We start from the raw sequence: 10,019 nt of genomic DNA, 5'->3' as shown, positions 1-10,019 counted from the left end.
ATTTAATTTATTAAAATTTATTTTTGCATTACTGTCGTGGTGGCAGGAAAGATATGGGCTGGGTGATCCGATATAAAATTGCGGGTTGAGCTAGTGGGCCGAGTCCAGTCTATATTCAACTCCGACTGCGAGTTTTGTCTTTTGTACTACTGACTATAAAGACTTCCTGTTTCCGTGTTATCAACGGAGACGTCGGCAGAATCCTGGTAGATTCCTGGATGCAATGGGTCAAGTTCAGAGCGACGTCGCAGCGGCAGTAGATGAGGGAGAGCAGTTTTCCCCAGCAACATTACCCGATGCTCAGGCTACTCCTCCTCCCCCATCCATGGAGTCCCTTATTGCAGGTGCCAGCATTTACCCTAGGGGCCTGACCAGCTCTCTGTCTGTGTGTGCACTTACATCTTTGTGATTTGTGAAAATTTTTGTGAAGAAATTCTAAGGGTTATCCATGAGGAATATTATTCAATTATCAATTAAATGGGAATCTGATTATGGGTTTCATGCGTTTGTTAAATTTTCTTCGGAGTTTAGGAATTGGGTCTTGCTTCTCTTTTATTTTCTTTTTTTCTCTGTGGGTTTAGAAACTGGTATGTTACGTATGTAGGCTGCTCATTAGTTCGTGAATTGTTTTATTGTAATATCGAATGGTTGCAAAATGATATTTGTGGTTAGTAATTGAGAAAAGGTTAGCTGGGTGGAAATGGATGTATTTATCGAAAGGAGGTCGTCTCACCCTTATTAAGAGTACCCTTACTAATTTCCCCACTTATTACCTATCCCTATTTCCTATGCCTGTAGGCGTGGTGAATAGAATCGAGAAGCTTTTTAAAGCGTTCCTTTAGGGGGGTATAGAGGAGGAGAAGAAATTCCATTTGATTAAATGGAAGACAGTATGCGCCCCAGTTGTGCAGGGGGGGTTTAGGAGTATGTAACTTGAGAACTTTTAATAAAGCACTGTTGGGGAAATGGTTGTGGAGATATCATTCGGAAAGGGGATCTATGTGGAAGTCAATCATCGATGTTAGATATGGAGCGGCTTGGGGTGGATGCTGCTCTAATGAAGTGAGAGGGGGTTACGGTGTGGGTTTATGGAAGTTTATAAGAAAGGGGTGGCCATGTTTTGAACAAAAAATTCATTTTGTAGCAGGTGAGGGCAACCCTATTAGTTTTTGGCGGGATGTGTAGTGCGGAGATCAGGCTTTGAAAAGGGCGTTTCCGGCTCTTTATAGTATTGCAGCAAATAGGGAGGCCTCAGTGGCGGATATGCGTTTCTTTGCTCATGGCTCGCATCAATGGAATATTCTTTTTAATAGGAATTTTCATGATTGGGAACTAACTAGTGTATCAGATTTTTTCAGATTGCTATACTCCAAAGGAATGCCAATGATACAAGGGGATAGATTGAAGTGGAGGGCTAATAATAAAAAATGAACGGTTAAGGTGTATTACAACATCTTGACAACACAAGATCATTTTCCGTTTCCCTGGAAAAATATATGGAGGTCCCGGGTGCCTTCCAAAGTTGCTTTTTTCATATGGAGTGCCGCTCTTGGGAAAATCTTGACTACGGACAATTTGAGGAAGAGGGGTTGTGTCATGGTAGATTGGTGCTATATGTGCAAAAAGACTGGTGAATCGGTGGACCACTTGCTATTGCATTGTGAGGTAGCAAGGGGGTTGTGGGATGAGATTTTTCAAAGGATTGATATTCCTTGGGTGATGCCCTTGAGGGTTGTGGATCTGTTGGGTTGTTGGAGGAAGGTGCAAGGTTGCCATCAGGTGGCTACGGTGTGGAAGATGATTCCGCTATGTATCATGTGGTGTCTTTGGTTAGAAAGGAATGCACGTTGCTTCGAGGATAAGGAACGAACAAGAGAGGAGCTGAAGAATTTTTTTCTACACACTCTTTTGTCTTGGTTTTCTGCTATTGTACTAAATGGGGATAACGCTTATGAATTTTTGTCTTTAATTCAGCGTAGTTAGAATGTATTTAGGTGTTCTTTTGTACACTTCCGGTGTACATGGCTTATGCCTTTTTCTTTCATTTCAATAATACTCTCTATTACCTATCAAAAAAAAATTTACTCCCAAAATGTTTGGACTTTGGGATGCCACTATGTCATTCTAGCATTCTAATTTTTTTTCTTTAAAGGGCTTAAGGAAAATTAAGTGGCTATTTATACTATCATGTAAATTTCTTGCTTCATTATTAAATTTTATATAAATAAGAGTTATTCTATTCCCAAACCAGTGTTTAGAGCTTATCATCCACAGTAAGATTTGTTTTATAAGATTTAAATTTTAAAATTTTTCTTCCAAATCCAATTATGTTATGTTAGTGCTAGGCTTATAAATATAATTTTTCTATAATTAATCATCCAACCAAAATATATACAGCATTCCCAAATCCCAATGGTTTATGCATTTATATGTAAAATAGCTAACCAAACCTCAAAAAAACCTCCCATATCGTTTTGCAAACAAAATCTAAAATGCACCTCTACCACAGTACCAACCCACATTGGATTGACACTAATCATCAAGAGTTCGGCACACACTTGCTAAAGAAAAAAATAAAAAGATAAAAAATAAAAACAAGTGTGTGGTGTAGGGATGATGAGTAGAATTTTTCAATCATCAATGCATATTTTTTTTATGAATTTCTGTCTCTCTCTGTTCGTTCTTCCCCTCCCTATTTTCATCTCTCACTTTCTTTATAGAGTGGACAGAGTACATTAGCAGATGTAGAGTGGACTTAAGATTTTATTATTTAAAATAGATGAGTTGTTTTTGGTTTGCTATTTTTAGATAAAAATCTACAAAAACCATTGGGATTGCTTATTAATATGATACCTTGCCATTTGACACGCGGCATCGAGGAATTAAACTAGGGTTCTTCAGGATGAGAAACAAGAAAGAACAAGAGAGCCTATGCATATTTCATTCATATCAATAAAATTTATCTCTTACTTATAAAAAAAAAAAAAAAAGGACGAGACATTTTAAGAAAGGAAAAAAATAAGATAATGAGAAAATAAATTAGAATAGTTATTTTTTTTCAGGGCCTGCATATGTCATATGTGATCGATTTTGGTATCTTGTGTAGAAAATGAAAATACCAATAATTTGGGATTGTGGGTTTGTAGGATGGAACCCCCTCCCAGATTCAAATTCCATTTTCTCAGACCGGGAAGTTGAATTGACATATCATAAGTCCGAAAGTCATAGACCTCAGGGCTCAGCATTTGATGAATGTAATATGATTCACTGCATATACTCCTTGCACTTTAGTGCTGCCCCAATGGACCTGAAACTTTTCTGCATGAAACACTACTTACATGGACTCTAGCAGGTGCAGGTGCAGGTGCGTCTCCACAGGTTGGACTAGTCTCTATTCTGGTACTCTTATTCTTGGTATATTAATGGTAAAGGACATTCCTATATTCAAATGCTTTGATGGGGTGATTTGAGTTTTTTTTTGGAGTTGTGGGGGGCTGCTTCCCATATCTTTCCTCAACACGAAAGGAATTTTTATCACATATATCGCTGGATGATTAAATTAAGAAATTGATGCAATAGCTGACAATGTTTTGCATTTACAGAAGCTGCGTCATATGGCAACAATGAGAGTGAGGTTGGTCCACTTTAAATATATTTACATGCACTTTCCTTCTAAAAGTGAGTAAAGAACATAAAATTTTCACTTTTCAGTCTCTTGATGCAAAGGCTCAGAAAGCATTAGAATGCCCTTGCATTGCTGACTTGCGAAATGGTCAATGTGGGGTCCAGTTTTCGGAGGCATTCTTTTGTTACCTCAAGAGTACTGCTGAGGAAAAGGTAATTGTAAACTTTATACGGGTATTTGGCTCTTAGTGTGATGGTTCTTCTCTGCTAAGTAAATATTCGCTCCTGTATATCCTGTTTATATTATAAATTCGTATGTTTTGGGGGGACAAGAGAACAACAGCTCAAATTTCAAAATTGAAGGGGCAATAGCACATACTAAGCTCTTTTAGATACTGTAGTTATGAAATCATAGATCTTTACAGATGGTCTCTTTTAAGTTTCTTTCTTTAAACCCATCCAAAAAAAGTTTCTTTCTTTAAAACCCATGATTGGAAACCAATCAAAAAGGTTACTTTCTAGCAGATGATGTAGGTAGTAGTCGGTGGTGGTTGATGATCCATTGGGCTCCTCAGGAAGACTGGTGAGCAGAGTTTGGAATGGTTTTCCATCTCTTTTTTTTTCAACTCTTTAAATATAAATTCAGTGTCTTTGTATTATTTAGTTTCATGGCAATGTCATGCCGTCAATTGGGTTTCACATGGTCGACAGCCAGAAATTACATGAATTCAATGCTTGTAAGTTAATCATTGTGTCATTTGGGTTTTTTTTTTATTATTATTATTATCAAATCTCTAAACAAAAATAATATTAAAAACCTATATTTTAACAATATTTTAATTTTATAATATTTGTTTTCAACTTTTTCTCTCTCCTTTTCCAAATTGCATAAAACATTAACTAAACTATTTCTCTACTATTCACAAACTATTTTACTACTATTCACAAAACTCTCATCTCAATTCACTTCCTAAGCTTGTCCTACTCTCATAGAGGTACTAATCTAAAACAATTTCCACTCTTTTGAAGGGTTCAGACTGTGTGCATCCATTTGTGACTTTGCAGAACTGTATTAAAGCTAACCCCAATGCCTTTTCTAAAGGCATCTTAGAAGAGGGTAAAGTTAAGGAAGAGGAAGAGCCAACCCACGAGTACATCAGGCTCCCTCTATGGTCCAGAGGATCCAAAAGTTCAAAATCCAATCTCTAAGAATTTCTAGTTCTTTTTTTTTTTTTTCCTGCTCTTCCCCTTCTATATGTAATTTTTTGCTTAGAGATTAGAAGAGACTGAGTCTTCTTCATGAATGGGAGAACATTATTTTGTCAAGAATAAAATGAAGATGTTTTGAAATGGGAAAAAGGGTCCCAATATTGTTCCCATCTTCGTGATTTCTCATTTCACACCGGGATATGAATTTTTCAATATAGAGATCTACTGAAGAACTGACCAAATGATGGTTGCACATATTAATGGAACAAGCAAAAAAGTGATGCAACGACATCGAGAGACCCGTCCCCTAGCCATTCCTTTCAATGAGCGCTCAACATTAGGAGAAATGATCAGTGCATGTGAACTCTTATGTCCAACTATTTACGAGAAAAGAAAAAAATTCTTCTGAATTGCAAAGAATATGGTAGTGGTGAAATTGTTCGAAACACTATATAAATTATATAAAAATAAACTCATAAAGTAGTGTCGTTTCATGTGATTTGTTAGATCTATTTTATGATAAAAGTAAATTTATATTCTAATGTACTAGATCAAGTTATATCATTTTGTGAATCTACTTTTATGTAATTCTTTTATAGTTAAAGTATTTTTCTTTTATTTTTACGTAATAGAATTTGTTTGAAATGTTACCCTTCAATGGACCTCACTTACCAAATCACGTAAGTCGCATTCCCATCCGATTAGGTCAACTATTAAAAAATAGGATTTTTACATGGGTTCAGGATTTTCTTATTTCTTTTTAAAATGAGTACACGAGATTTGTACACCCAAAAATTATACAAATCATTTAACTTTTAAGAAATTTTTTTCAAAATAATTATATAATATATTTGTTATTAATATTATTTTTTATATTTATTTCAAAAGTAACAGATTAGTTTAGAAACAGAGAAATTATGAAAATTTTATGAGTTGTCGCTTATGTTATAATAATTGGAATTGGCATTATGACCCAGAGGGTAAATGACTTGGTGGTATTGAGCACATGGATTAAAGGGTAAACTCCAACTATAATTGACTCGGTGATATTGAGGACATGGATGAAAAGGTAAGCTCCAACTATAATTGAGTTGGATTTATCAACTCATAGCTTTGACTCCGATAAGAGTTGGAGTCCAAAATAACTCCGATTCCAATTTCAAGAGAGAACTAATTTCGGCTCCGCCTCACTTCCTCATTATTGGAATAGAGTGAGAATTCCCATTCGAAGTTGGGTTTTTTCTTTTCCCAACTCGAACTTTCCCAGCATCCAAAAAAAAAATTAAGAAATTTTCCTACCCATTCACACTTACACAGCATCCAAAACAAATAGTAAGAAATTTCTATACTACTAACAACAACAATAATCTTATAAATTCCAAATACAGAAATAGAATCAAGGCAATAATTACAATCACATAGCCCATCTCTCACTCTCTCATTTGAACTTTTGATGAAAAATTGAGATGGCTCGTATTTGCACACCATGTCTAGATAGCAACAAGAGCAAGAATTAAGATTGAGAAGACAAGAATAAGATAATCAAATAAAGAGAGAGAATGCGAGGTTGAAAGAGAGAGAGAACATAGAAGCAAGGAAGTAGAGGGAGAAAACAAAGCAGCTAAGGAAAACAAAAGACAAAGTTAGTTGAAAGAGATAAATATAAAGGGAGACAAAATGGCATTGTTTTAAGAATTTGTTAAAAAAAACATATAAAATAAAAAGTTTCTTTATTTAGGTTTTGTGGGGCTCGAATGTCAAAAATATGGCATACAAAAAATGTCCCAACTGTTATGCTACTCAGATTTCTATCATTTATATTATAATATAAAATATATTAAGTATATTTAGCGGAGTCAAAGTTGGTAGTCTGGAGTCTTGTTGAATTTCGATTTTGACTCTTAACTATTTTAAGAGCTTGGACTCTGAGTTTGAACTATGAATTTTTTTGACTTTGGTAGAGTCGGAGCAGGTGTTAGACAGAGTTTTTGCCAAACCTACATGAATTGACTGAATTTTCCTTTTCGGTGTAATATCCAATACATTATATCTCCTCGTTAATTTTCATTCTAAATTCTAGCCCATTTCTACTAAGAGAAAACCTTCACGTTGGTGGACTATTTCTACTCAAATAATAGCTTTCCAATAACAGCCCTCCACATAAGTGCTTCGTTTAACACATTATGTGCCTACCTACACAAAAAAGCTAACAAAACTATCAAAGTCCTCTTTAGCAAAATACCCATGTTAAAACTTGAAACTCACATTTTCATCATTCCAATAAGAAGAACAAGGATATTAAGAACACAGCTTGCTCAGCTTTAACACCAATGTACAAAATTATAGGGGTTAATTACACTTTATCACTTTCACTCAATTCACAATGTGTCTCCAAAACTTATAATTACATCAAAGTGGATATGCTTACTTTCAAAACTTCCCAATCCCCTCATTTTGTCTACCAGCAACATTAAATGAAACCGAAATGTCCTCCACGTGCCGCTCGCATGCATCTCCCTCATTGCAAAGACAAAACCACCCCTCACTTTATCGGCTTCATTGTCCCCAAACTGAAGGAGAAATTCGAAAACCCATAAATGCAAAATTCGAAAACCCTAAGTCAAAAACCACTAACTTCCTTTAGACTAGACAATCGATCGATTGCTGTTCTCATTTGTGTTTCATTCGTCTTCATCAAGTTGCTGAGAAATAAAGGTGAAATTACCTTTTTTTTTCTTTGTTTACATTCAAACTGACTTGGTTTTTTATATCCAAATGATTAGTTTACAGAAGTAGTTTCTGTTAGAACTGAAATGAATTCATGGTTCTTGTTGTTTGTAGCAGTTGCACACGCCCAAGAGGTGCATACTGTGTTTAATGTAAAATATGAATATAGCATAAGCAAGTGATGTAAGTATTCCAATTTTGAGATAGTCTTAATCTTAATGTTATCATGTTTAGACAATGTTCCAGCTTATTTGCCATGATATATTGCCTAGATCCAATTTTGTCATGACTTGGACTTCTATACAGACTAACATGTATATTTTAGCAGGTTGTGAAAGATGTCCACTGGTTCATCTAGCACAAGCTGGGGTGGTAAAGCATCATCGAATAACCCATTTTGCTGTTGCAATCTGCAGGCACTTCTAAGAATGTCAACTACGGATGATAACTACAAAGGGAGGTTCTGAAGATGTCCATATTGGACTCCTAGTTGTCAACATTGGGATGGAGACATGTGTTGTATATTTTTTGATTGGGTAGATGATATTTTTTCTCCACGTGCAGAGATGTCATTGACTAGATACGAGATAGACTCTTGATATAGAATCGTGAGTTGAAGGGGATTGAAAGCTAACTTGGTGATGGAGAGAGAGCACAGGGAGCATATCCAAGAGTTATTATAAAAGGAGAATAAAAAATCTAAGAACTTACGCAAGAAATACAATAACTGCATATGGTGTGGTGTCACTGTAATGATTGTTGCCATTATATGCATGAAAATGTCCCATGATGGTATAAAGGTCACAAGAATTTGATGATAGCATATGATTGGTTAATGTAATTTTTTGGATGTGTATTGACTGTGGTTATTGTTTTGAGTTTGATTATTGTATTGGACATCACTTGTTGTGTTGACTTTGGTTGTTGTATGTAATTTGGTTATGTTTTAAATTTTGTAGCAACAACTTATTGTGTTCTGTTGGTGACTATTAGGTTAGACTACTTTAAAGTATTTATTTCATACCTTTATAATATAGCATAAATATGATCAATTAAATATTACATATAGCAAGAGTATGTTGTTCCCTATCCAAAAAACCTCAGTACATAGTAGTCAAGTAGCGGTAATAATGATTGATAATAATGTTACCAGACATATCAAAATCTCTCAATTGGAATGTCACCGTGACATCATAAAACCAAAAATGCATTGGTTTTGGACCATTACAACAAAAGTTTTCTAATACCAATAACGCCATAAAATCTAATTACACCATCACAACAATAGTCAATATTGTCACTTTGGTCTCTTTTGTTCCCTTTTTGATTTTGATTCATCCTCTCCACAAGTGAAGATGACTTTACACTTTTTCCTTTCTGCATTGATGCATTAGCCTTGGCAGGAGGCATTTGGGTATTGGATGGCAGTTGACCAACTCTAAATTGCATACCTCACCTTCCAGGATTGCCCCAAGAACACACTCTTCCTTATGCTGAATTGCTTGTATCGACGTCTAAGTCCACAAACACAGGTGGCCATGTACTAGTCTGAGTGGGGCCCTCAAGTCTTGCAGACCTCCTCCTAGGTGGTTGTTTGGAGATCAACTTTGGCACACGACCCACATTGGCTTGCACTTGATTAGTTTGGCCTGTTGGACTCGTTTGTCATGCTGCCTACGACGGCTCTGACAAGGGAGTCTGCACTATTGGACTTGTTTGCCATGCTGCCTGCGAAGGCAACGAAGGTGGAGTGTGCTCAGTTTTCCTAAATTGGGTTGTTGGCTGTGAAGGCTCTAACAGTGGAGGTTGTGAAATGACCTAGTAGCACATTTAAAAATAAATGGACATCCTCAACATATATGTAAATAAATACTATATAGAAAATAAGGAAGAATTAGCCACTAACCAGTTAATCTAAAAATGAAGTAGCTTGAAATTCTATTGTAGAAGTGAAGGAGGGCGTGCCTACATTCCCACACAGACATTTTCTTCTGTTGTGATCAACTTACTTTCACCTCGAACAGGTCATATACACACCAGTTTTCCTCAATTTGTTTGCTCCTTGTTGATCGTTCTCATTTCTTCTTCAATGTTTCTTTGGCCTTCCGAGTTGTATCCTAACCTCAGGAACAGTGAGCTTCTCGTATGTGGTAGTGAGCCACTGATCCTCACTAAGCATATGATGGTAAATTAAATGTTTGTATGTTGCCCACCATATCTCCACACCATAGTAATGGTGCACATATTTCTTGGGGTTTTGGTCAAAATACACAATACATGTGTATGCATGAGGGCATGGAATACCTGTCATGTCCCATCTCAAACATGAGCAGGTCCTCTTGCCCAAATCAACCATATATTACCTACCATCATTGTTAACCTCAAACTGACCATCTCTTGTGTACGTTGGAGTACAATAGATGGACATGCCATGCATAAGTTCAAGTTTCGCAACTATT

The 10,019-nt window shown here is 36.0% G+C and overlaps 1 protein-coding gene across 1 annotated transcript; it reads left to right on the top strand.

Moving 5' to 3' along the window:
• The first annotated feature begins 107 nt into the window (after positions 1 to 107).
• LOC122299409 (mitochondrial intermembrane space import and assembly protein 40 homolog) lies at positions 108 to 5,003 on the top strand. Its single transcript, XM_043109673.1, has 5 exons — positions 108 to 344; positions 3,353 to 3,364; positions 3,603 to 3,634; positions 3,712 to 3,837; positions 4,654 to 5,003. The coding sequence occupies exons 1-5, from the start codon at positions 224 to 226 to the stop codon at positions 4,831 to 4,833; spliced, it is 471 nt and encodes a 156-aa protein (XP_042965607.1). The 5' UTR covers positions 108 to 223; the 3' UTR covers positions 4,834 to 5,003.
• The last annotated feature ends 5,016 nt before the right edge of the window (positions 5,004 to 10,019 follow it).

Source organism: Carya illinoinensis, chromosome 16 (genome assembly GCF_018687715.1).
Source record: "Carya illinoinensis cultivar Pawnee chromosome 16, C.illinoinensisPawnee_v1, whole genome shotgun sequence".
Classification (NCBI taxonomy): Eukaryota; Viridiplantae; Streptophyta; class Magnoliopsida; order Fagales; family Juglandaceae; genus Carya; species Carya illinoinensis.
Note: the sequence above shows the minus strand (reverse complement) of the source record. Positions and strands in the feature narration are given on the sequence as shown.

Coding starts and splice junctions, on each gene's coding strand:
- LOC122299409 (XM_043109673.1), top strand. CDS start 224: ATGGGTCAAGTTCAGAGCGACGTCGCAGCGGCAGTAGATGAGGGAGAG. Junction 3,635..3,711: donor ATGGCAACAATGAGAGTGAG/GTTGGTCCACTT, acceptor TTCACTTTTCAG/TCTCTTGATGCAAAGGCTCA. Junction 3,838..4,653: donor AGAGTACTGCTGAGGAAAAG/GTAATTGTAAAC, acceptor ACTCTTTTGAAG/GGTTCAGACTGTGTGCATCC.